General features: G+C 52.8%; 4 protein-coding genes across 6 annotated transcripts in view; 2 read left to right on the top strand and 2 right to left on the bottom strand.

Moving 5' to 3' along the window:
- Positions 1 to 265: 265 nt before the first annotated feature.
- LOC106553252 (F-box only protein 27) lies at positions 266 to 5,805 on the bottom strand. Its single transcript, XM_087727273.1, has 5 exons — positions 5,262 to 5,805; positions 4,894 to 5,011; positions 4,518 to 4,613; positions 3,394 to 3,532; positions 266 to 2,244 (listed from the first exon to the last, which is right to left on the bottom strand). The coding sequence occupies exons 1-5, from the start codon at positions 5,698 to 5,700 to the stop codon at positions 2,104 to 2,106; spliced, it is 933 nt and encodes a 310-aa protein (XP_087583399.1). The 5' UTR covers positions 5,701 to 5,805; the 3' UTR covers positions 266 to 2,103.
- ACP7 (acid phosphatase 7, tartrate resistant (putative)) lies at positions 3,563 to 15,539 on the top strand. Of its 2 annotated transcripts, none has more exons than XM_087727272.1 (13): positions 3,563 to 3,584; positions 10,337 to 10,537; positions 10,670 to 10,852; positions 10,944 to 10,969; positions 11,157 to 11,254; positions 11,475 to 11,537; positions 12,408 to 12,522; positions 12,606 to 12,719; positions 13,600 to 13,657; positions 13,985 to 14,052; positions 14,490 to 14,561; positions 14,793 to 14,930; positions 15,167 to 15,539. In XM_087727272.1, the coding sequence occupies exons 1-13, from the start codon at positions 3,578 to 3,580 to the stop codon at positions 15,233 to 15,235; spliced, it is 1,212 nt and encodes a 403-aa protein (XP_087583398.1). In that variant the 5' UTR covers positions 3,563 to 3,577; the 3' UTR covers positions 15,236 to 15,539. The 2 variants fall into 2 exon arrangements, with proteins under 2 accessions (XP_087583398.1, XP_087583397.1); XM_087727271.1 differs by lacking the exon at positions 3,563 to 3,584 and adding an exon at positions 9,265 to 9,628.
- Positions 6,081 to 9,241, bottom strand: LOC148042865 (F-box only protein 27-like). The gene is made up of 5 exons (XM_087727274.1): positions 8,322 to 9,241; positions 7,949 to 8,066; positions 7,620 to 7,715; positions 7,305 to 7,443; positions 6,081 to 6,386 (listed from the first exon to the last, which is right to left on the bottom strand). Exons 1-5 carry the CDS (start codon positions 8,668 to 8,670, stop codon positions 6,159 to 6,161), a joined length of 930 nt encoding a protein of 309 aa, XP_087583400.1. The 5' UTR covers positions 8,671 to 9,241; the 3' UTR covers positions 6,081 to 6,158.
- A 1,179-nt stretch (positions 15,540 to 16,718) lies between the features above and the next one.
- The window catches only part of PAK4 (p21 (RAC1) activated kinase 4), a 36,150-nt gene continuing 27,687 nt past the window's right edge, over positions 16,719 to 25,181 (top strand). For both annotated transcript variants that reach the window (XM_087727148.1, XM_087727150.1), the window contains exon 1: positions 16,719 to 16,882. The gene's annotated coding sequence lies outside the window, so the exon portion shown is untranslated. The remainder of the gene's footprint in view (positions 16,883 to 25,181) is intronic.

Below are 25,181 nucleotides of genomic sequence, written 5' to 3' on the forward strand. Positions count from 1 at the left end.
GTGTGTGAGCCCCCCTAACTTGGTCAGTTAGAAAAGAAAGACTCTCAAATCTGTTGTTAAGGAAAGTGCACTTTACTAAAGCCAAGTGGTTACAGAGAAGCAAAGCCGGATCTGAAGTTTTGCACCCAAAGCATATGGTTAATTTTCCTTTCTCCCCACCGTCTTTCTGGTTGTCTTAAACCAGTGTTTCTCAACCTTGGCAACTTGAAGATGTCCGGACTTCAACTCCCAGAGTTCCCCAGCCAGCGAATGCTGGCTGGGGAACTCTGGGAGTTGAAGTCCGGACATCTTCAAGTTGCCAAGGTTGAGAAACACTGTCCTAACCACTGCTGGGGAATTCTGGGAGTTGAAGTCCGGACATCTTCAAGTTGCTAAGGTTGAGAAACACTGTCTTAAACTGTCTGATTACATCCAAACAAATTTTGATAAGAGTCCCTGGGCTTGACGGGCTGGGGGGTCTCACGCCCCCTTCCCTGACTTTGGAATGCCCAGCAGGTTTCATGGCACGGCCATTCTCCTTACCCCAGCCTCCCATCTACCTCCCATCTGCAGCTCCCTCCCCCCCCATTACTTATGGCACACTGGCATCTGGTGAAGCATGGCTGGCACAGCAGGATGGCGGTCCTGAGAGGGTGTGCGTGCGCATATGCGTGCCTGTGGGAAATCACTGGAGCTTTGAAAGCCTTTTAAGCAGGTCAACCCTTTTCTCAACATTGTTAAATAGTGCATACACCATCCATAGTTGCCATTAAGACCAGCGCATCAGCTGACCCTCAAGAATCGAAGTAAAAAATGCCCCCACCTGCAGATAAGCTGACCCTTAAAATATTTGCACTTAATTTTCACAATTGGTGTATCCAGGGATTATCCATTTTTTCATGCTATTTTGATTAAAAATCCAAGGGTCATCTTATCCACAAGTATATGTAGGATACGCAAGTATTTTTTTAAAAAAATATTACCGTATAGACTCATGGACCAGCCAAAGCAATTGGGGAAGGGTACTCCTCCAGCACTTAAAATGCTCCACTTATTGGCAAGCATATATGGTACCATTTTTCGGAATAAAAGTTTTCTCAAGTTTTCTCCATTTAATCCTGGATGGGGTGGAGGGAGGGGCACATTCCCCCCCCCCTGCTTGAAATAAAAACTCACTGATGTATTAGTCCTTCTTGCTTTGATAAGTATGGGCAACACCACTGAGAGGAAGTGGAACCAGGCAACGTTAAGACTTGTGGACTTCAACTCCCAGGATTCCCCAGCCAGCACAATATATAAAGCAGTGTTTCTCAACCTTGGCCACTTGAAGATGTCCGGACTTCAACTCCCAGAATTCCCCAGCCAGCGAATGCGAAACACTGAGAAACACTGTCCTAACCACTGCTGGGGAATTCTGGGAGTTGAAGTCCAGACATCTTCAAGTGGCCAAGGTTGAGAAACACTGATATAAAGTCTATTGCATTCCTGACGGAAGGATTGAAACCTTTCCAAGAATGGCTTGAAGCAGGGGTGTCAAACTGCGTCACGCTCAGGCCACACCCACCCCAAGGTGGGTGTCAAAAAAAAAATGTGTGGTCACTTGACACAATCAGGATTGACACCCGTGGCGTAAAGGTAGTTCCCCCACTTAAGACCCCCAACTCAGCCCAAACTTTACGTTGTTAAGTGAGAATTGTGTTAAGTGAGTTTTACCCGATTATATGACGTTTCTTGGCATATTAAGTGAATCCCTCCGGTTGTTCAATGAGTAACACCGTTGTTAAGTGGATCTGGCTTTCCTATTCTCTTTGTTGGTCAGATGGTCACAAAAGATGACCGCTTAATCCTGAGACAAATATGAACCATTTGCTGAGCATTGGAATTTTGATCTGTTGACCATGGGGAGCCTGTAATGGCCATCATTGTGAAGATTGGTCTGAGGTCATCTTTTTCAGTGCCGTTCAGTCACTAAACAGTTGCAACTCAAGGACTTCCTGTGTTTTAAGGTTAAAGACAGGATCCTCATTTTTCGCCAGTTCAGAAATACGATTTCGGAGGCAAAACGGGGCTGGGGAGCTGGGAAGTTGGGGCGGAAGAGAGTCCAGGCTCCGGGGATTCTGCAGACTACGAGGAAAACTGGATTACCATGGAAGAGTTTGTCACCCGGGCACCGTAATGTCCTTTCCAGAACTGCGTGTCCTTCCCTCTGTGCCGAAAGAGGATGTATCGGACTCCAGGGCCATATTGTCTGAATGTGTGGGTTACCTGGAGAGACAGAAATGGAAGCAAGAGAGGCTCAGCCATTATTTTAGACTCTGGAAAAGGGTTTTAAGGAACTGAAGCTTCTTCGTGCATTTATTTATGATTGATTTGTTGCCGTTATTTAGAAAATTGTACTATTTACAATTTTATTATCATGTATTCCGGGAGCTGTGGTGGCGCACTGGTTAGAATGCAGTACTGCAGGCGAACTCTGCCCACTGCGAGCGGCTTGAACTTGGCAGGGTGCAAACTTGACTCGGCCCTCCACCCTTCCGAGTTTGGTAAAATGAGGAGCCAGATTTTTTTTTTGGGGGGGGGGGCAAAGTGCTGACTCTGTAGCCAGTTTAGAGAGGGATGTAAAGCACAGAAGCAGAATATAAGTCAAAGTACTATTATTATTATTATTATTATTATTATTATTATTATTATTATTATTATCTATTATGTTTAGAAAAGTGTATTTCACATGATCTCATCCAGCTACTTGGACTTCTGGGTGCTGCCTGTCTGAAAATTGGGGTAGCCTGAGAACTTGAGATCCCCTTAAAACACTCCTGGCCCCCCACCCAAAAACATGGAGTTTCAAATTCTGAGCACCTTTAGGGTGTAGCTAGTCCTCAAGGTACAACCGCAACTGAGCCCCAAATTTTTCTTCCCAAGTGAGTCATGCAGTCATTAAGCAAATCCCCCACTGAGTTTGCTGGTTATTGCGTAACCCTGGACCAGGGCAAAAACTGTCAAATTATGTACTAGTTACCAAATGCCTCAATGTGGATTACTTGGCTGTGAGGATGCTGCAACTATGATAAGTGTGAAAAATGGTCGTAAGTCATTTTCAGCAATGTTGTCACTTCAATTGGACTACCTGTAGTTTAATGCATTGTAATTCATTCTAGGCTAATATAGCTAAAGATTTTTTAAATGAAAATTTCCAACTATTTGTGCAACCCCTAGATACAAATTCTAGATTCTTCTCTCTTGGTTATTTTATTCTTAAGGGCACTTTAATTCTCAGAATTTGGTCAAACGTGCGTAGGAGGGAAAGAGAAAGAGAAAGTGAAAAAGAGAAGCAGAGAAAAAGAACAGGCCATCCCCCCAGGGGCAGGGAAATCCAGCAACCAGACAAGAGAGGCCTGGTGTGGCCAACAGCACCTTTTGGTACGAGGAGTCCATGTTTGGAGGTCTGGGATTTGGTTTGGCTTCAAAAACACCAATCTTCCTTTTTTTATTAGCTGCCAAGAGAGCAACATACAGCTCATATTCACAGCCACAGTCCGGACGGCCACTCCACCTGCAAGAGTCAAAGGGCAGAAGACAGTGACGTGCGGTGACTTTTATGGCTGGTGAGGCAGCAATTATTTTAGACTTGTGGACTTCAACTCCAAGAATTCCACAGCCAGGCATGCTCAGTTCCGATTTAAAGTGACAGCATTTGTTCTTCTCCTTTGCTAAGTAAGTTTCCTTCTTTCTTTTTCTTTTTCTTCTCTCTTCCCCTCCTTTCTCCCTCTCTCAAACACACACACACACACACACACAAAGTTGCACCAGGAGGATGAAGTTTGAATTCCTCCCCCTCCCTCCGACCCACACGTACTTTTTCCAGCTGTTTCAGAGAGGATTTCAACTCTGCTCTTGCCTGCCATCATGAAAAGGAAAAAATGTAAAAGGAAAAAGGCAAGAGCTGAGGTCAGGCTGAGCTAGTTGCTGCCAGAGTCACTGTGGATGACTCTGTTTAACTGTTTAAAAAAGCCTCTAAAAAAACGCCCTCTACAGGAGGAGGCAGGAGAACGACGTGCCTCAGCTACGTCAGGAATTTTTCGGCTTTTAACCCTTGCTTAACTCTGCTCGAGTGATCATAAAATGCCAGACTAGATGAGGAACATCGTTCTCCTGCCTCCTCCTGTAGAGGGCGCTTTTTAAGAAGCTTTTTTAAACAGTTAAGCACTAAGCAGGGTCACCCATGGTGACTCTGGAGAGCAACTAGCTCAGCCTGACCTCAGCTCTTGCCTTTTTCCTTTTACATTTTTTTTTCTTTTCATGATGACAGTGGTGAGGCTCTGCCTCCCCTGCCTCCCCTGACTGCACGTCCCTGGCAGAAGACCTGGTCACAAAAGGAAGCTGGAAAGGCCTCTTCCTTGGAGATCCTCAAGCACCGAAACCCTCCTGTGGGTGTTCAATGTCCAGAGAAGTGTCCGGCCTGTCCAGGCTTCGGACGATGCCCCAAATCGTCCACACCTCCTGATGGTCACCCAAGGAAGGAGGAGAGCCTCACTCACCAGTCCGAGACCACAATGTCAGGCTGGTAAGTGTCCAGCAGATCCTGCCAGAAGCCCTCCTTCAGCAAATCGATGACCTGCTCCTTCTGACACCACCTTTGGAGAGACGGAGGGAGAAGACAGGCAGAGGGGAAACTCTGAGCCAGAGTTCACCCAGCAATGCAATGGGAAAGCCAGATTTGCTTAATGAATATGCGATTCACTTAACAACTGTGTCCAGGAAGGTTATAAAAAGGAGCACAGCTTCCTCAACAACTGTCTGGCTCAGCAACAGAAAGTTTGGGCTCAATTGTGGCCGTAAGTCAAGGACTACCGGTAGCAGAGGACGGTGGGAAAACCTCCAAAGGACCCTGGGAAGGAGAAGCAGGGGACTCACTGGTAGGAGGAGGCAAAGCAGGTCTGGTCCTCAGCGCCTTCCAACGGGGCCCGGTTCTCTTCCACGTTCCAGCCGTCATTCCACCCATCGCATTGGACGCTCCAGTGTCGGAACTCCTCTAGGGGCAGAGAGCCAGGCTTTTAGCACCGCTGGAGACCCACCAGGTTACCGGAACTTTAGGAGCCACACGCCCTGCCCGAGCACGGGTGGGGGAGGCGCTGCCGTCGGGGAGAGCCCGAAGGGAGCCGAAGCGGCGACAGGCATCCCGGGAAGGCTCGACCGCCCAGCGGGGGCAGAAGCCAGGCGGGCGGCGCCGGAGATGCATCGGGGGCCGCCTTCTCGTTCCTCCCAGCGGCCGGGCTGCCTACCTCTCCCGCAGGGGTTTCGCACGAGGTTCCTGCCCAGCGGCCGCAGGACGGCCAGGCGGCTCCACTGCAGGCGGGGGCAGCGGGCGGCGGCCTGGAGGGCGGCGCGCATGCCGGGCTCCCTGCGCCACTGGAGCTTCCAGACGGCGGGGCCGTCCAGCAGGTCCCTCCAGCGCCGGCAGACCAGCCGGCAGCGCGTGGCCAGCGTCTCGGGCGGCAGCCAGCTCAGGATCAGCGCCAGCACTTCGTTGGGCAGCCGCGGCCAGTCCGGCGGGGGCGCCCCGGAGAGGCTCCCACCGGCCCCGGACGCCTCCTCGCCCGCCTTCCCGGCTTTGGCGGTCGCGGCGCCCATCGCCGTCCCGCCTGCGGCTCCGGGTGCGGCTCCGGACGGGGCGCGAGGGCGGCTGCGGAGCTCCCTTCCCGAGACGCGCCGTCCGGGCATTGCGGCCAGCGCAGGTTCCCTCCCGATCCCAGCTCGGTCCGCGGCGCCCTCATTGGCGGACGGACTCGCACGACATGTGATTGAGCAGCGCCTGGCCAATGGCGTCTCCTTTCATGACAGCCGCAGCGGGGGGGCGAGGCGCGGCATTTTTTCGGATTCCGCCGGGTCCTTGTGCTCAACTGTCACTAAGTCCCCCAAAAGATTCCGCAACTCCAGAAAGAAAAACCGGAGACCCATAAAATGTAAGAGCGACAATTATTCCACCTGCCTCGCCAGTCAGCTTCACACCTGGCTTTCAAAGCAGCAACCTCCGTCCTTCCTCCAGCTGTTCCTGAAGACCCCCAAGTGTTTCTGACAGCATTCCTAACAGAATGATTGACAACTTTGCAAGAATGGTTTATTTTAAATTCTATATACAGGAATATGCCTGGGATTCCTCACACTCATTTTTTGCCAGTTCAGAAATACGATTTCGGAGGCAAAACGGGGCTGGGGAGCTGGGAAGTTGGGGGGGAAGAGAGTCCAGGCTCCGGGGATTCTGCGGACTCCGAGGAAAACTGGATTACAACGGAAGAGTTTGTCACCCGGGCACCGTAATGTCCTTTCCAGAACCGCGTGTCCTTCCCTCTCTGCCGAAAGAGGATGTAGCGGACTCCAGGGCCATATTGCCTGAATGTGTGGGTTACCTGGAGAGACAGAAATGGAAGCAAGAGAGGCTCAGCCATTTTTTAGATTCTGGAAAAGGGTTTTAAGGAACTGAAGCTTCTTCGTGCATTTATGATTTGACTTGTTGCCATTATTTAGAAAATGTTACTATTTACAATTTTATTATCATTTGTAGCAGAAGCTGTGGTGGCGCACTGGTTAGAATGCAGTACTGCAGGCCAGTTCTGCTGCCTGCCGGCTCCCTGCAGTTTGACAGTTCAAATCTCACCAGGCTCAAGGTTAACTCAGCCTTCCGTCCTTCCGAGGTGGGTAAAATGAGGACCCAGATTGTTGGGGGCAAAAGGCTGTAAAACCGCTTAGAGAGTGCTGTAAAAGTACTGTGAAGTGGTATATAAGTCTAAGACAGGTGGCTATTTATTATAATTGTACTACCATTGTTTAGAAAAAGTGGATTTAACATGATCTTGCATGATCCCAGAACAGCATAAATATAAATATATGCTTGTCATAAATATATGCTAGTTACCAAATGCCTGAATTTTGATCACGTGACCACTGGGATGCTGCAACAGTATGAAAACTGGTCATAAGTCATGTTTTTCAGAGCCACTGTAGGTGCAATCAATCACTGGTTGTTACGTCTAGGACAATCTGCAATGTCATGCCTATGCACATTTTAATTCATTCTACCTAATGTTGCTACGGATCTTTTAATAAAAAATTTCTACCTATTTGTGCAACCCTAGATACACATTCTAGATTCTTCTCTCTTGGTTATTTTATTCTTAAGGGCACTTTAATTCTCAGAATTTAGTCAAACGTGCGTAGGAGGGAAAGAGAAAGAGGAAGTGAAAAAGAGAAACAGAGAAAAAGAATAGGCCATCCCCACAGGGGCAGGGAAATCCAGCAAAAGAGAGGCCTGGTGTGGCCAACAGCACCTTTTGGTATGAGGGGTCCATGCTTGGAGGTCTGGGATTTGGTTTGGCTTCAAAAACACCAACCGTCCTTTTTTTATTAGCTGCCAAGAGGGCAACATAGAGCTCATATTCACAGCCACAGTCCTGGCAGCCACCCCACCTGCAAGAATCAAAGGGCAGAAGAGCTGATCACAACAGGAGAACCTCAAGCACCGAAACCCTCCTGTGGGTGTTCAATGTCCAGACAAGTGTCCGGCCTGTCCAGGCTTTGGACGATGCCCCAAATCGTCCACACCTCCTGATGGTCACCCAAGGAAGGAGGAGAGCCTCACTCACCAGTCCGAGACCACAATGTCAGGCTGGTAAGTGTCCAGCAGATCCTGCCAGAAGCCCTCCTTCAGCAAATCGACGAGCTGCTCCTTCTGACACCACCTTTGGAGAGACGGATGGAGAAGACAGGCAGAGGGGAACCTCTGAGCCAGAGTTCACCCAGCAACGCAAAGCCCCGAAATACAGGCAGTCCTCCACTCACAGCAGTTCATTTAGCCCCTGGTGGTGAAGACGCTTGCCTCCCACTTGAAAGGCCGTAAGTCAAGGCCTACCGGTAGCAGAGGACGGTGGGAAAACCTCCAAAGGCCCCTGGGAAGGAGAAGCAGGGGACTCACTCGAAGGAGGAGGCAAAGCAGGTCTGGTCCTCAGCGCCTTCCAACGGGGCCCGGTTCTCTTCCACGTTCCAGCCGTCATTCCACCCATCGCATTGGACGCTCCAGTGTCGGAACTCCTCTAGGGGCAGAGAGCCAGGCTTTTAGCACCGCTGGAGACCCACCAGGTTACCGGAACTTTAGGAGCCACACGCCCTGCCCTGCCCGAGCACGGGTGGGGGAGGCGCTGCCGTCGGGGAGAGCCGGAAGGGACCCGAAGCGAAGACAGGCATCCCGGGAAGGCTCGACCGCCCAGCGGGGGCAGAAGCCAGGCGGGCGGCGCCGGAGATGCATCGGGGGCCGCCTTCTCGTTCCTCCCAGCGGCCGGGCTGCCTACCTCTCCCGCAGGGGTTTCGCACGAGGTTCCTGCCCAGCGGCCGCAGGACGGCCAGGCGGCTCCACTGCAGGCGGGGGCAGCGGGCGGCGGCCTGGAGGGCGGCGCGCATGGCGGGCTCCCTGCGCCACTGGAGCTTCCAGACGGCGGGGCCGTCCAGCAGGTCCCTCCAGCGCCGGCAGACCAGCCGGCAGCGCGTGGCCAGCGTCTCGGGCGGCAGCCAGCTCAGGATCAGCGCCAGCACTTCGTTGGGCAGCCGCGGCCAGTCCGGCGGGGGCGCCCCGGAGAGGCTCCCACCGGCCCCGGACGCCTCCTCGCCCGCCTTCCCGGCCTTGGCGGTCGCGGCGCCCATCGCCGTCCCGCTTGCGGCTCCGGGTGCGGCTCCGGACGGGGCGCGCGTGCAGAACTCCCTTCCCCTCCTGCCCCGTCGGGGCTTCCCCGGGCGTTCCTGCAGGCGCTGATGGGCGATGGGCGGGGCGATTGTCCAGCGCTTGGCCAATGGCGTCTCCTTTCATGACAGCCACGGCGGGTGGGCGGGGTTTTTTTCCGAAGCCCTCAGGGTCCCTGTGCCCGAAAGCTCCGGGGTGACTGCTACGGGGGTCTCTCCGCGCCCTGCGACGGCTTCGCTGCTCGGGAGCCGCCTCGGAGCCACGTCAGTCGCGCCCCGGTTTCCACTATTTTGCAGGCCCAGCACGGAGGTCCCCGAATGGGGCCAGCCGCCCCGCCCCCGACTAAGCGGCTGCTGGATGGGGAGGGCGAGCCCGGGACGGTCCGCTTCTGTCCGGAGACGCTGCGGCGCTGTTTTCGCCCGCCGCTCCCGTAACGCTTTTCCAAAGTCCGCAACTTCCAGCTGGAGGGGCTCCAAGCCCCGGAATCCCCCCGCCCGGCAGCTGCTCCTCCAGCGCCCGCCTTGCCGCCTCCCCGCCCGCCCGGGCTTGGCAGGGAAATCGGGCGCGCCTCCCGGAAAGCGGCTGCGGGGGAGAGCTGCTCTGGGCCGCCGGCCTCTCGGCTCTTCCAGTCCGGAGAGGCGGGGCGAGGGCGGCCCCTGCAGGGATAGGCCTGCTGGGCGACTAGGCGGCCGCGCTTCCCGGGAACTGGATTGCAACACCGCGTCTTGTGACTTGCTGCAGGGCGGCCTTGGCCCGCTCGTCCCTGGAGCTGCGGGGCTTCGGCGGCTGGCGAGGAGCCCGGCGGGAGCATGAGCCGAGCGGCGAGGCTGCTGGGCTTCTTCCTCTGCCTGTGGCTGCCCCACCTGCGAGGCCAGGGCGCCCGGCCCCCCCAGCCTGAGCAGGTGCATCTGTCTTACCCAGGTGAGCTTTGGGGCGCCCGCCTCTCCCTTCTCCAGCTCTGCACCTCCAGCGGGGAGAAAGCCAGGTCGGGGGGCTGCCAGCCAGCCTGGGCCCAGCGGGGCTGAATGCCCGATGTTTCTTTTACTTTCCCTTAACTGAACCCCGGATTTGGTTGGAGCCAATCGGTTTGCCTACTTATCCACCGCATTTGCGGCCCTTTCTGCTTTGCAACCTTCTGTAACAGTGTTTCTCAACCTTGGCCACTTGAAGATGTCTGGACTTCAACTCCCAGAATTCCCCAGCCAGTGAATGCTTAATCATTCCCCTGGCTCAGCTGATAAGGGAGGAGAGCTTGTGGCTTAGAGGTTAATACAACTGCATAATCCAGTGTTTCTCAACCTTGGCCACTTGAAGATGTCCGGACTTCAACTCCCAGAATTCCCCAGCCAGCAAATGCTTAATCATTCCCCTGGCTCAGCTGATAAGGGAGGAGAGCTTGTGGCTTAGAGGTTAATACAACTGCATAAACCAGTGTTTCTCAACCTTGGCCACTTGAAGATGTCCGGACTTCAACTCCCAGAATTCCCCAGCCAGCAAATGCTGGCTGGGGAATTCTGGGAGTTGAAGTCCGGACATCTTCAAGTGGCCAAGGTTGAGAAACACTGTTCTGTAAAGATGAGTCATTTCCCCCTCCGTCAACGATGCCTTCTCTGGGGCCTTTTGCTGCAGGAGACCCCACCTCCATGGTGGTCACCTGGACGACCTTTGAGCCAGCCGAGTCCCTTGTAGTCTTTGGCCAGGCTCCGGGAAAGACCCTTCCCCACAAGGCCAACGGAAACGCTACATGCTTTGTGGATGGGGGCAGCCTGGGCCGTGTCCTCTTCATCCACCGAGTGACCCTCCGCGGCCTTCTCCCGGGACGGAGCTACGGTAAGGAATGGGGGGCCCTTGTTCTTCGCAGGGCAGGGCAAAAACCACCCCCTCCTCTGCCTACGGCCGCATCCCATGGCTGCATGGCACACATAAAGACGGAGACGCCCCTCCGCTTCTCTCGCCTTGCAGTCTATCGCTGTGGGAGCCCGCGGGGCTGGAGCCAGCCCTATGGCTTCCGGGCGTTGTTGAAGGGCAGCAGCTGGAGCCCGCGGTTCGCCCTCTTTGGAGACCTGGGCCTGGTGAACCCCCAGTCCTTGTCCCGGCTGCAGAGGGAGACTCAGCAGGGCTGGTACGACGCAGTGCTGCACATAGGTTGGTCCAATGGCTGCCCGGCTCTTCCCCGGGGCCCTTTTCCTTTGTCCCCCTGTGATGGTGACCCTCTTCCCCCCTTCCCCCCCCCCAGGAGATTTTGCCTACGACCTGGACTCGGTAAGACCTCTGGAGCATCTCTGGGCTGGGCAGGAAGACGCTTGAGAACAGCCATCATCAGGCCAGACCCGTGAGGCTGTTCCAAGAGGGCCGCGTGGGTCGGCAGCCCCCCGACCTGGGCAGGGGTGGGAGATCTCTGCCCCTGGACATTGCCCCGTCCCAACCTCTCTCTGTTCCACCCCCGCAGGATAACGCCCTCGTCGGGGATGCCTTCATGCGGAAAATCGAGGCTGTGGCTGCCTTTGTGCCATATATGACTTGCCCGGGAAACCATGAGGAGAAGTAGTGAGTGGAGCTGAGCCAGATTGAAGAGATGCCCGCACCTCTTCCAGTCTGCCTGCAGGCTGGTTCTGGTGGCCTCGTTGTAACTCCCAGGGTGGCCCTCCCTCTCTGGGTGGGTGGGTGGGGGGAATACAGCCTAGGCGTCCCGGTTTTGCTGGGTGACATAACGAAGGGAAGGGCCACTGTTTTTGCATCCATCTCCTTCCCTTCCTCCCTCCTGCAGCAATTTCTCCAACTACCGGTCCCGCTTCAGCATGCCCGGAGACACCGAGAGCCTCTGGTACAGGTGCGTCCCTGGGCTACAAGGGGCACAAGGCCAAGACACCGAGACCCTCTTCCTTCCCAGGCTCTCCACTTCCTTTCCTGGGGGGAAAGAGGGGTCCGGAGCTGCTCCTGCCTTGTATGGCTGTAGTATTAATGTCAGGCCCAAAAGGCAGTTTCCTCCACGAAGGTCCAATAGCAATAGCAGTTAGACTTATATGCCGCTTCATAGGGCTTTCAGCCCTCTCTAAGCGGTTTACAGAGTCAGCATGTTGCCCCCAACAACAATCTGGGTCCTCATTTCACCCACCTCGGAAGGATGGAAGGCTGAGTCAACCCTGAGCCGGTGAGATTTGAACAGCCGAACTGCAGAACTGCAGTCAGCTGAAGTAGCCTGCAGTGCTGCATTTAACCACTGCGCCACCTTGGGTCCAAGTAAACTGCTTTATTGCTAAAAGCCTTTGCACAGGAATCTTCTCAACTAATATTCAGCCCCGACTTAGATACGGCTCCATGGGATTCAAGAGAGGTTGGACTTAGTTTGCTTGTGGCTATGCAAGGATGCTAGGCTGGTACCTCTTTTGACTCTGCCCTTGCTATTCCTTCTCCTACACACACCTACCCTGTGAGGGAGGCTGAGACACAATACCTGGCCCAAAGCCCCCCAGGGAGTGTCTCTAGCCGAAGCTCTCCCTCTCCTCCGTCCATCCATCCCCTGCCCTGCCCCACCAGACTCACTCTCTGCTTCCAATTGCTTTGGGGGCAGGTCTGGGCGGGGGGGGTCTGGGCTCTGGGGCCTCCATGGAGATGCCTCCCCATCCTCTGGGGGAGGGGGTTCCTTTCCCCCCACTCGTCCCCCTGCTCTTAGTGGCTGTCTATCTTGCCCCCTTCCCAGCTGGGATGTAGGCCCTGCTCACCTCATTTCCTTCTCCACGGAGGTGTACTTCTTCCTGGGCTACGGGGAGGAGCTGGTAGCCAAGCAGTTCCAGTGGTTGGAGAGGGACCTCCAGGTAGGCGGGGTCCGGATTTGGGTGGGCGGAGCCAGTTTGCCCCAGGCAAAGACCAGCCTCTGGTTCGTTCCTCTCGGGGGCAGGAGGCGAACCGGCCTACACGGCGCGGGGAACGCCCCTGGATCATCACCATGGGGCATCGGCCCATGTACTGCTCCAACAACGACAAGGACGACTGCACCCAGCACGAGAGCATCGTAAGTAGGCCTTGGAGAAGCCGGTTTGAGCCCCCGAGGAAATAGGGGGGGGGGGAGGGCCCGAAACATTTATTTTATGAAACCAAGGTATATGGTTGCCTGTCTCTGGCGGCCGGCCCTCACCTGATCCTTTCAGGCAGATGTTTGCAGCCAGGAGGATCAGGCGGAAGTGAAATGACACTTAATTATAAAAGAAAAACAAGTAAATATAATGAGATAAGCTGGATGATAAGGTAGGATGGAAACTCACTGAAAAGGGATCCAATAAGGAAAAACTTCCTGGCTGTGAGAACAATCAAGCGGTGGGGCATCTGTCCTCCGGGGGCTGAGTGGGCCCCCGTCCCCGAAGGCTTTGAAGAAGAGGAGATGGACAGCCATTTATCTGGAAGAGTCCAGGTCAGTGTTTCTCAACCTTGGTGACTTTAAGTCCTGTGGACTTCAACTCCCAGAATCCCCCAGCCAGCTTTGCTGGCTGGGGGATTCTGGGAGTTGAAGTCCACAGGACTTAAAGTCACCAAGGTTGAGAAACACTGGTCTAGGTTAAGGGTTCCAATTTGGGACCTTTTTGTGCATTTCAACACTCTAGCTGGCCGGGGGAATTCTGGGAGTTGAAGTCTCAAGGTTGGACAGCCCTGATCTGGGATCTCCCTGCTTGAGCAGGGGGCTGGACTAGAAGACCTCTCGGGTCCCTCCCAAATCTGTTATTCTGTCGTTCTGAAGCGGCTTGCTTCAGCTGGAGCTGGAAGCGGGCAGGAGGCTGAGTCCCGGGCCCAGCACAGCCACAAAGGGGCTCCAGGGTTCAGCAGGGGGCACTCATTGTGGTTTGTGGGCCTTTCAAATAAACTAAATCTAAATATACAAATAAACTAAATCTTTCCAGGTGCGCAAAGGACTGAAGCCGAACCGTTACGGCCTGGAGGATCTTTTCTACAAATACGGTCAGTTCCCCCAGGCAGCCCCTGCTGAAGGCCCCGGGAACCCCTCCAAGGGAAGGCACACAGAGGGAGTCCTCCACTGACCCAACTCACTTAGTGGCTGCTCAAAGTTACAACGGCACTGAAAAAAGTGACTTACGGCCTTTTTTCACACCTTTGCAGCATCCCCATGATCATGTGATCCAAATTCAGACCCTGAACAGGCCACTGCTTCATACTTATGACCACTGCAGTGTCCGGGATCAGGTGATCCCCTTTTGCGACGTTCTGATAAGCCGTGTCAATGGGCTCCCCTTCCTCCCCCCCCCCCCCCGCTTTCTCGTCCTCCAGGGGTCGATCTGACGCTGTGGGCTCACGAGCATTCCTACGAACGTCTCTGGCCTCTCTATGATTACAAGGTGAGTCCAGCTTTGGGGACTGGGGGGGTGGGGTGGGGTTCAGAATGGGCTGCCTTCCTCCTTCCTAGCCAGGGGGAGCACCTGAATGGCTCCCTGGGAGGAGCAAGGGGGCTCCCTGATTTTAAAATCCACAGTGCCCAGTTCTCTGCCTGCCCCTTTTGCGTGGATTTTTCAAAAACATCTCAATTTAACCCAGCCTTGGGTTTTATTGCTAGTTTCCCATCAAATTTCTAACCAGCCCTGACCCTCCTTAGCTTCCAAAGGCAGACCAGGCCACCTGGAAGATGGTGGATGGAGGGCTGCAAAGCTGCAGGAGTGACCAAGCGGCCTCAGTCCGCAGGTTCCCCCAACGCAGAGAAGTGGGCAGAGCAGAGGGGCAGCTGCCCCCCCCCAGCACCCCAGTTCATTCTTTCCCTTCCTTCTCCTCCCGCATCCAGGTTTACAATGGGAGCACCGCAGACCCTTATACCAATCCCAGCGCCCCCGTCCACATTATCACTGGATCAGCCGTAAGTTTGCAGATGGGCAGCGTGAACTAACCGTGACGTCTCTGAGCATATACAGAATTCTTTTCCTGGGAAGCCGCCTATTGTGGTCCTAAGTCAAGGCCTGGAAGTGCTGGGTGGAGAAAGCCCAGGGTGGGGGGAGTGGGGGGCAGACTTTAGGCTCTTTGCACTTGGCCATGGGGCCTTTGGTGGCTGAGCTGCATTCCCTTTCATCCCCCCCCCTCCCCTCCCCAGGGTTGCAAGGAGCGGCTGGACCCTTTCATCCCAAACCCCCGAGAATGGAGTGCTCTGCGGGTTGAGGATTATGGGTACGCCCGCATGCAGATCGTCAACATGACCCACCTCTGGTTGGAGCAGGTCTCGGATGACCAGGTGGGGGCTTCAACAGCAGCCCCGAGTCCATTGCTCCCCTTGGCTTGTGAATTTCCCCAGCCTGGGAGATCCTGGCGGCCAAGCAGCCTTGCTCCACCTGAGCTGGCCCTGAGCTCCAGCCACTAGCCTCCTGGGGGAGATGCTTCCTGCACTGCTCAGGGTGGCCGCCCACCCACCCCTCCCTCCATGGCAGCCAGACTTCCCCTGATCCCCCCCCCTTTCCTTTTGGTTTTCAGGATGGGAAGGTGGTGGATAAGATTTGGCTGATCAAAGACCGGCATGGTGGCCCCAGGGCCTGGCAGTGACCCTCCAGGCTGGAAGACCCTCGGAGGCAGCCAGTATCCCTCCTCCTGAGCTCCAGCGGCTTCAATTGCACTGAGCTCTCTGGCCTGAATATGAAGCGGTTTGAGTGACCCAGCCACAAAGCGGGTGAAAGAGTGAAGAAGAAGAAGAAGAAGGAGGAGGAGGAGAAGAAGACCACCTTGACCACTGGAGAAAAAGGAGGAGGAAGTTCACTGATGTTGCTGCAGCTGCCCTCCGGGTAGCATTGAGGACAAGTGTGATTTTTAAGCAAATAATTACTTGAAATAAAAATCAGGACTAAAGGGAGACCAGACAAAGAAAGTGTTTATTTTTAAACCAGACTTCTCAGACGGTTATTTCTAATATATTGCTGCCATTCCTTGTAGGGTGGAATTTGCAATTTGGAAGACGATCGGTTGTGCTTCTGGCTGAAGGAGCAGGGCATAACCCCAGTGAAATACACCAACGGGCACTTCTTACAAAACCTTGCAAACTTTGGTTCGCAGTGGGGGAGGACGGCAGAATTACGTGGGGAGGAAACTGGGGGAGCTGTTTCCCCGGTGAAGGGCGGCTGCTCTCCGCATGGTCTGTTCTGACGGTCCTTCCGAAGGGCGCCAGCAGGGAGGAGTCCTGGCCCTGCCCTCCCTGCGTGATGAAGCTGGGTGGGGTGTGTGGATTTTCCTACTTGGTGGTCGGACGGGAGACCACGTGGAGATCCAGAGGCCGAGAAGAGCGGGAAGGAGCCAGGCCAAACCTTCTCCGTTGTTGGCCAGCAGACCGGGTGAGCCGGGCAGGAGATCCCTGTTTTATCTCCAGGAAACGCCCGGTGGGGCTCTTGTGTCCTTTGAACCCAGGACTTTCTGCGGGTTCTGGCTGCACAGAGGGCGAGGAGCAGCTCCAGGAGAGCTTGGCTCAGCAGCAGCTGCCGGCCAAGTGATGGAGCCTCCCCTCCCGCGGCAGTCTACCAGGGATCTGCAACGTTGGCAACTTTAAGACTTGTGGACTTCAACTCCCAGAATTCCTCAGCCTCCTAGCTGCCCACCTGCAACCTGGGCCAGGAAAGGTTCCAGATGTGCCAGGATTCTTCAGGTAGTTGGGGGGGGGTCAAAGGTTTGGGGGCACACAAGACCACTCTGGGCAGAGGGAAGCCCCTCTCAGCCTACAGCTCAGGCGTCTCCAGGTTTGGCAACTTTAAGACTTGCGGACTTCAACTCCCAGAATCCCCCGGCAGCCCCGACCGCAGCAAAGAGGCGGAAATGCCCCGAAGCGCCGCCTCTCCACGCCTAGCCCAGCCTCCCGTCTCTCAACGCACGCCGCCCAGCCATTCGTCCTCTCCTGCCCCGCCCCTCTCCCTCACGGCCAATGGCAGGCGAGTGCTAGAGCTCTCCGGCCCGGCGAGGCCTAATCGGGAGCGACCCCTCCTCTCCCCGGGCGGGGCGGGGCCCTCTGTCGCCAGGCGACGGGGAGGCGCTTGTCCCCGGATGTTGCCGGCCGCGGCTTGGCCGGCTCCCAAAATGGCGTCCTCCTCCTCCTCCTCCTCCTCCTCCTCCTCCTGCTGGTGAACCGAACCGGGACCGGCCTGCGCGGCGGCGGCTGTTAACGGGCGAGCGGCGGCGCCAGCACCGAGGGGTCGGCGGCCTACCAAGCGGGTGAGCGAGCGAGCGAGCGGAGCGGTGGGCGGCCGGGGGTCCTTCGGTGGGGCAGCCCGTCGCCTGAGGGGCCTCCTGAGTCTGGGCCGAAGCAGGCGCCCCTGTGGGAGGACCGAGGGCCTGGCCGTTGGCCCGCGTTGAAGGGCGGGTGGTGGTGGTGGTGGACGGGGGACCACGCGGAGATGCCCGGGCGGAGCCTGAAGGAGGCCTGGAGAGTTTGGGGGAGGAGCTGCTTTATGGTGTCCTCGACTTACAACCGTTCGTTTAGTGACCGTTCTGGGTTACAGCGGCCCAGGCATAAGTGACTTGGGACCGTCTTTCCACAGCCTCCATTCATGGTCCTTGATCAGAATTCAGGCGCTGGGCCACCGACTCACACTTACGACGGCCGCAGTGTCCCACAGTCACGCGGTCCCCTTTTGCGACCTTCTGACAAGCAAAGTTAATGGGGGAAGCCGGATTCACTTAACAACCAACTGCAAGGGTTTGCTTTTACGACCCGAGAAAGGTCGTAAAATGGGGCAAAACTCGCTTAGCAGCTGAAACGTTGGGCTCGGTTGTGGTTGCGAGTCGTTGTTGCCTTTGACCAGGAGCGGCCTGTGGGAACGAGATCCGGGCAGGTGGCTGTGCCTTTTTTCCCAGGTGGATTCCTGCAGAGCCGGCTTTTCTCAGCCCCGAGCCTCAGGCGGGGTTCAAGGCTTTGCTCTCGTCGCTCTCTCTGGGCCCTGAGGGGCACCGGCAGTTGAAACCCCCAAAGTTTCCACTTTGCTTCTTTCCTTATACTTTTAAAACAAATCGCCTGTTTGTAAAGTGCTCGGAGTTCCCTGGGAGTCCGATGGCGTATAAATTTATATTACGTAAATCTAAACAGTTAAATAGTTGCAGGACTGTCCAGCCCAGTGTTTCTCAACCTTGGTGACTTTAAGTCCCGTGGACTTCAACTCCCAGAATCCCCCAGCCAGCATAGCTATGCCATTCCAGGCAAATGGCTGTCCAGTCCCTTCTTAAAAGCCTGTTAAAAGCCTTAAAACAGTGTTTCTCAACCTTGGCGGCTTTAAGTCCTGTGGACTTCAACTCCCAGAATCCCCCAGCCAGCATAGCTATGCCATTCCAGGCAAATGGCTGTCCAGTCCCTTCTTAAAAGCATGTTAAAAGCCTTAAAACAGTGTTTCTCAACCTTGCTGACTTTAAGTCCTGTGGACTTCAACTCCCAGAATTCCCCAGCCAGCATAGCTATGCCATTCCAGGCAAATGGCTGTCCAGTCCCTTCTTAAAAGCCTGTTAAAAGCCTTAAAACAGTGTTTCTCAACCTTGCTGACTTTAAGTCCTGTGGACTTCAACTCCCAGAATTCCCCAGCCAGCATAGCTATGCCATTCCAGGCAAATGGCTGTCCAGTCCCTTCTTAAAAGCCTGTTAAAAGCCTTAAAACAGTGTTTCTCAACCTTGCTGACTTTAAGTCCTGTGGACTTCAACTCCCAGAATTCCCCAGCCAGCTATGCTGGCTGGGGGATTCTGGGAGTTGAAGTCCACGGGACTTAAAGTCACCAAGGTTGAGAAACACTGGGCTAGCCGAAGGGAGAGAAGGACGAGGGGTGACATGATTGTCAATTATTGTCAAACAGTTATTGTCAATTCTAATTGGGTTTGTTTGGGATATTCTATTTTTTTAAAAAACTTTTGTATTATGTGTTTCTTTTAATGTTGTACGCCGCCCTGAGTCCTTGGGAGAAGGGCGGCATATAAATCTCATAAACCTAAACCTAAACATGATGGCAATCCTGCAATATTTGAGGGGCTGCCACAAAGAAGGGGGGGGGGGTTGAACTTATTTTCCAAAGCCCCTGAAGGCAGAACAAGAAACAACCAAAGGAGAAAAACAGCCCAGAATTCAGGAGAAATTTCCTGACAGCGAGGAAAATTAATCAGTGGAACTGCTTGCCTCCAAAAATCGCTTTTTGCCATTTGTCTGAAAGGGTATCCGGCCTCCTTGTGCAGTGGGTTGGACTAGAAGACCTCCAAGGCCCCTTCCAGTTCTGTTATTCTGTATTCAGATTTTCACAGGTGGATAAGGGGTTTAATCCAATCCTTTTTATTTGGGGAAGGGGGCTGTTCCTAGGTGAGCTAAGCCTGCTCTTACAAAATGCCCTCCATGGCCCCTTTGACCTGTTTAGCTTCTCTCTCTCTTAAGCAAGCTGCCGTGAATCCTTAGTCTGTAAGCCTCTTTCAAGAATTTACTCTTGGCTTACAGGTTTGAAATGAATCTCTCCATCATATTCATAAACTGCAAAATTGGTTTCTGATTGTAAAGAAAGCAGCACTATTAACGCCTAGCAGATAATCCTGCCTGGCTGTAAATCAAAAGAATTTTAAGGGCTGGAGAAGCTCAGGTTCTACACTTTACAAGCCTTGGTGTCCAAAAGAATTCTACTGAAGTGGTTTATAGATGATATGTTGTCCTGTATAAAAGATTTTTTTCCAGAAAAAGACTCTTCTGAATATTTGGAAGTCTATTTTATATCATTTTGTGGAAAGCTGTACTTTATATTTAAAGGCTTCTAGATTTTGTGATGTACAGGTGAAACTCGAAAAATTAGAATATCGTGCAAAAGTTCATTTATTTCAGTAATGCAACTTAAAAGGTGAAACTAATATATGAGATAAGACTCATTACATGCAAAGCAAGGTAGTTCAAGCCGTGATGTGTCATAATTGTGATGGTTATGGCTTACAGCTCATGGAAACCCCAAATCCACAATCTCAGAAAATTAGAATATTACATGCAATCAATAAAAGAAGGATTGTACATAGAACAATATTGGACCTCTGAAAAGTATAAGCATGCATATGTACTCAGTACTTGGTTTGGGCCCCTTTTGCAGCAATTACTGCCTCAATTCGGCATGGCATGGAAGCTATCAGCCTATGGCCCTGCTGAGGTGTTATGGAAGACCAAGATGCTTCCATAGCGGCCTTCAGCTCTTCTGCATTGTTCGGTCTCATGTCTCTCATCTTTTTCTTGGCAATACCCCATAGATTCTCTATGGGGTCAGGTCAGGTGAGTTTGCTGGCTAATCAAGCACAGTAATCCCACGGTCATTGAACCAGGTTTTGGTGCTTTTGGCAGTGTGGGCAGCTGGAAAATGAAGTCAGCATCCCCATAAAGCTCGTCTGCGGAAGGAAGCATGAAGTGCTCCAAAATCTCCTGGTAGACGGCTGCGTTGACCCTGGTCTGAATGAAGCACAGTGGTCCAAAGTCCTGTTGCTCAGTGGTCCAAAGTCCTCCTTTCTGATGAGAGCAACTTTTGCCCAAAGTACTAAAACCTGGTTCAATGACTGTGGGATTACTGTGCTTGATTGGCAAGAAAACCAAGTACTGAGTACATATGCATGCTTATACTTTTCAGAGGTCCGATATTGTTCTAGGTCCAATCCTTCTTTTATTGATTGCGTGTAATATTCTAATTTTCTGAGATGGTGGATTTGGGGTTTTCATGAGCTGTAAGCCATAACCATCACAATTATGACAAATCACGGCTTGAACCATCTTGCTTTACATGTGATGAGTCTTATCTCATATATTAGTTTCACCTTTTAAGTTGCATTACTCAAATAAATGAACTTTTGCACAATATTCTAATTTTTCGAGTTTCACCTGTAATATAAATGTAATTTGAGAATACTCTGGCAGGTAAAAGTCTTGGGAGAAAAAGGTTAGATTTAGAGCATGAATGGCGGAGGTGATCTGTTTCAGGATGAGTCCAGAGAAAGATTTTGGCACCTGTAAGTAGGACACACCCTGCTGTTTATGGTACATTGGTGTAGGCTCCATATATTGGGGTGGTATATTAGTGTAGGCTCACTTTCATAGTTAAGGGTCATTTGTCTGCTTGAGGTTGTGACTTGCAACTACCATTTTTGCTAATAAGGAATTTTGGGATATCTTGGTTGTATACTGATGTTTGTTTGAGAAATTGTTCTGAATTTTATGCTCCAAAGAGCCCAGTGCCTTTTTTTCCCTTATATACAAGTTGAGTCAAACATTTGTTTATAAAGATCGGTATATAGACAAGTTTTGTCTTGCCAGAAAGTTATTGTTTCTCAGCTCTTTCAGCCTCTGGTTTATCCCTTGAACATGTCGACAAAAACAACTTGAATGCAGAGCTTTGCATCCCAGGATAATCGAACATACTGATAGCTTCAGAAGCCCTTCAAAATGTTTCAGAAAACGAGCAGTCTAGCTACAAACTGGTCTCTGGTTGTTGGCCTTATTTTGATGAGATGATTTGCGTTGAGTCCCATTGCAAACTTGGAACCACTTGAAAAGGAAGCAGGATCTCTCTTCCAGAAAACAAGGAAAAGAAAGCCCAGAGAAGCAGAAGATTAAACAGCTACTATATTTGGAAAGTTGTGAGAGGAGATAGGAGGTCCGGTTGGCAGCTTCTGCTTACTGCATTTATATACGGAAGGACACCCGCTTGGCACTTGGTCTGTTTCTCTCAGGACTGGAAGTTCTTTCCTGTTAAAAGTTAGAAACATGTGGCTTCGTTTTTTTACAAAAGGGTTAGAGCTCTTGGCCCAGTGGTCCAGCTTGTTTCAAAGGAGACTTTCTCTGAAATCTTCAGGTTCAAATTTAGGGAGCGTGGTGGGGAAGAGACCCCCCCATCTTCTCAGCCTGGCAAAACGCTTCCGGGGTGAAAATGTCAATACAGGACATTCTGAAAGTCAACAAGGAGATTCTTTGCTTTTGCTAATGAAAACATTAGTTCTTCCACGCTGTGTCCTAAAAAAAAAAAGGCTCCAGTTCTGATAAAAGAGCAAGCCTGCCCATTGCCTAAACATGCCGTCCTTGGAGTCTTGGATCCCTGGGTGACGATTTGAAAAACACTCTGTAGCATAATTCAGTGGTGGGATGGAGCTTCCAACATGGGGTATGTCAAATATGACCTGACATTTTGTCTTGGATTAGATCAGTGTTTCTCAACCTTGGCAACTTGAAGACGTCTGGACTTCAACTCCCAGAATTCCCCAGCCAGCGAATGCTGGCTGGGGAATTCTGGGAGTTGAAGTCCAGACGTCTTCAAGTTGCCAAGGTTGAGAAACACTGGATTAGATAACAATTCCCCCCCCCCCCCCCGGTGAAGTATTTCCTAGATGCCTTTGTTCTGCATTTCTCTGCAAAGCCTGGAAATTGTTTTTACAAATCTTTCGAGAGCAGATGGATCCTGGCTCCTCTTTGATCCTTTCGGGGCCAGCCAGAAGACGGCAAGCGGGAGCTGCCTTGCTGCCTTATTCCAAATCCCGGGAAGAGTCTGATTATGTAAGGCCGTCAAAGCCATTCTCTCCGAATGGCAGAGGGGGACATGGGGGCTTTTTCAACAAAGGAAAAGGGCAAGCAAGGGGGGTAGGGCAGCTTAGGTGGATGCAACTATCTGGGCCCTAAATAAAGTGGAATATTAATACCAAAAACATTATATTCCGGTAACTTGTTAGTTTTCTGTTCCAGTGTTCCACAACCAATGGCAGTGTGAAGAGACTTCAACTCCCAGAATTTCCCAGCCAGCAAAATTGAAGTCCAGACATCTTCAAACTGCCAAGGTTGAGAAACACTGCTCTGTTCTGTTTAAATAAATCCAGCAAATAACAGCAAAATTACCTAAATCAAAAACTTAAGATTTTCTTGTTATAGGCTTCAGAAATAGTAGGCAGGGGCAAATAGCAAAAATTGTAGCATTGCCACCAGCTTTATTTTTATTAAATTGGAGGGGACAGGACAGTTTTTGCACTTGGGTGTGTTTTGAGGTACATCGTGAGTTATTTCCACGTGTAGGATAGTAATAAGTTGGCTATAGTGATTGGCATTCTGGATTGCACAAACTGGACTGCAGGGATCTTCTTCAAAGGGATCATATAAGGCTGATCCAAGAAGGAGCATTTAATGGAACCGAACTGGAGGTAGATTGAACTTCAGCTCTGCTGATCCCCAGACTCCTGGCTAAAAGATTACAGGAATGGCCATCTAATCCATCTGGAGGCGTTCCAGGTAGGGGAAGCTTTTCTGCCCGCTGCCCTTAATTCTTCAATTGCGAAACTGCAATCCGGCACCCCTTTTGTTCTCGCAGGCTCTGGGGTGACCCATAGAAGTGGAATAAGAGAAGGGGGCTTAGTTTATTGAGGAAAAATTCCCACAACAGATTTCAGAAGACAGGCAGAGGGAGAAATGTGAGGCTGCAATGTGTGTGCCAATTTTTCCTCCCTCCTATGAAAAAAAAAAAGTTAAATCCTAAGTGGGAGAAAGAGAAACAGAAGGTATTTTAAGCCTGAACGGAGAGTCTTCCCCCTCCCACTGTTCTAAATTTGTAGAGCATGGAAGAAGGAATAAACCTTCTTGTGACCTGCTCCTTTATAGAACTGTAATGATATATATGGGAACTAAGAAAAAGGTGTTTTGTTCTAAATTCAGCAGGCTTGGTTGGGAGAATGCTGCTAGAATTTTTCTGGCATTTAAAATACTGGGCTTCCTCCTTGAAACCCCCAGTTCAGAAAAAGAACTTGGATGTGAAAAAGGCTCTGGTTAGGAATCCTAGCTGCCAATCACGTTCACAGGTAAGCTGACCTGTGGCTGAAGTCTCAAGGGCCTCCTGGTTATCCCATTCGGGGTGGGTGGCATGCTAGGTTCTTTTTGCCCACACGTCACACATGTTGGCAGCTCCACGCCAGAGCGGCCTTTGGGGTCTCTGCTTTGCCTGGAAGGAGAGGAGAGGACAAAACGTTTGGGAACCTCGCTGGCTCAGGAATTCTGGGAGTTGAAGTCCACAAGTCACGAAAGGGCCATCCTTCCCCAGCTCTGTTGGGAACAAGGGGAGCTGCGTCCTTGGGAGAAGTGCAGACGGCAAGGTGGGCCCTCGGCCTCTTTGCTCCTGCTTTACCAGGGAGGGACTAGGGAAGCGGCACTTCCCAGGTGCAGGTGCCCCGTGGAGCTGGCCTGGTGCCACGGCTGCTGAGCGAAAAGTCCCTGAATAAGAGCGGGAGCTTCTCCTGGGAGGAAGGAAAGCCTGCTTAAAGAGTAGGAAGTAATGGCTCTGCTCCCTGCTAATGAAAATTAGCAGCCAGGCGGGGAGCTCTGTCCCATTTTGCTTCTCTCCCACCCACCCCATCACCCCACGTGTGTGTTTAGGGGAGAGACCGCTCTGTAATTCCAGTAATGATGCAAAGAAGTAATTAAGGGTCTTGCTCAGTTAGCTCGCAGTTTAATTACCACCAGAGTAATTATTTGGCAGAGCAGTGTTGCTGCCACCACCAGCCCTCTGACAGGGCTGCTCTCTGCTGGGGAAGGAGGCGGCTGGGCCCAAAGGCCCCGCCTGGGTGCGGCTTCTGAGGGGCAGGAAGGCTCTGCTGAGCCCCCTCGGGGGCTTCAGGACCTTCCAGGGGAGACGGCAGCCGAGGGGCTTTCCGGCTGTTGAGCTGCATTGGAGGGTCCCTGTTTCCATGTGAGTTTAAGGGGCTATTTCTGAGCACCTCCCCGGTCGGATCTCGGCCGAAGAAGCTTTGGGGGAGACCGCGGTGTCCTCCTCGGGGGGCAGAGAATGAAGGCTGTCGGGATCAACCTTTGGCTCCTTTGGGGAGGCCGCTGCCTAAAGCCTCGGCTGCTGTCGGTCAGTTGAAACTGAGCTGGACTCAAGGGGCCTCCGGGCTCTTTCTCCGCCAGGGAGCCTGGCTGGTTCTTCGGCTGTGGTTGGGCTGAGTGCCACTCACAGCTCGGGAGACGATAAGAGAGGCGAGCACTTTCCTCCTCCTTTTCCATGGGATGCTTTGCTTTGATTTCTGGAATGGGGGCCCTGAGGCTGAGGAAGAGGGACCTGAGCTACCAGCCACAAGCTCTGCGAAATGGAGGGGGGGGGTTGTATTGGGAAGCGTTGAAGGAGAGTTACGCCCTCTGCCTTGCAGGCCCCCAGTTGGGGGCCACGGGAGCTGCAGGTCTCGGATCCCCCTGCATTCCTGGCGTGCTTTCCTTCCGCCCGGCCTCTTCTCCAGGCACCGCCTGCAGCCACATTATCCAGGCCTGCTTGCATCTCCCGGAGCGGCTGGTTTCATGCAGCTTTGCTGGCGTGTCTGTGTGCCTGCGCTGATGGTCTGTTTGGGCCTCCCGGGAAAGTGAAGGGCAGGGAGAACTGGAGCCAGGAGGCTGCCTGGCCCTGGACGTGGGAAGGGCCTGAGTGGGCACCGGGTCTCTGTGCCGTTCGCACCTTCTCTGAAGTGCCTTCTCTGTTGTGCTTTCTGTGGCTTCTTATTGTTTCTGAG

This window comes from Thamnophis sirtalis, unplaced genomic scaffold (assembly GCF_051295495.1).
Source record: "Thamnophis sirtalis isolate CommonGarterSnake01/CBP01778 unplaced genomic scaffold, rThaSir2_p1.2 scaffold_13, whole genome shotgun sequence".
Taxonomy (NCBI): domain Eukaryota; kingdom Metazoa; phylum Chordata; class Lepidosauria; order Squamata; family Natricidae; genus Thamnophis; species Thamnophis sirtalis.

Bases quoted from the DNA above. Each gene is read 5' to 3' on its own strand.
- ACP7 (XM_087727271.1), top strand. From the start codon at position 9,517: ATGAGCCGAGCGGCGAGGCTGCTGGGCTTCTTCCTCTGCCTGTGGCTG. The intron at 10,970-11,156 runs GTAAGACCTCTG...CCACCCCCGCAG, and splicing joins TTGCCTACGACCTGGACTCG to GATAACGCCCTCGTCGGGGA. The intron at 11,255-11,474 runs GTGAGTGGAGCT...TCCCTCCTGCAG, and splicing joins GGAAACCATGAGGAGAAGTA to CAATTTCTCCAACTACCGGT.
- LOC148042865 (XM_087727274.1), bottom strand. From the start codon at position 8,670: ATGGGCGCCGCGACCGCCAAGGCCGGGAAGGCGGGCGAGGAGGCGTCC. The intron at 7,716-7,948 runs GTGAGTCCCCTG...GTCTCTCCAAAG, and splicing joins TGCTTTGCCTCCTCCTTCGA to GTGGTGTCAGAAGGAGCAGC. The intron at 7,444-7,619 runs GTGAGTGAGGCT...TGATTCTTGCAG, and splicing joins GACATTGTGGTCTCGGACTG to GTGGGGTGGCTGCCAGGACT.
- LOC106553252 (XM_087727273.1), bottom strand. From the start codon at position 5,700: ATGCCCGGACGGCGCGTCTCGGGAAGGGAGCTCCGCAGCCGCCCTCGC. The intron at 3,533-4,517 runs GTGAGTGAGGCT...TGACTCTTGCAG, and splicing joins GACATTGTGGTCTCGGACTG to GTGGAGTGGCCGTCCGGACT. The intron at 2,245-3,393 runs GTGCTGTTGGCC...CTGTCTCTCCAG, and splicing joins TGGACTCCTCGTACCAAAAG to GTAACCCACACATTCAGACA.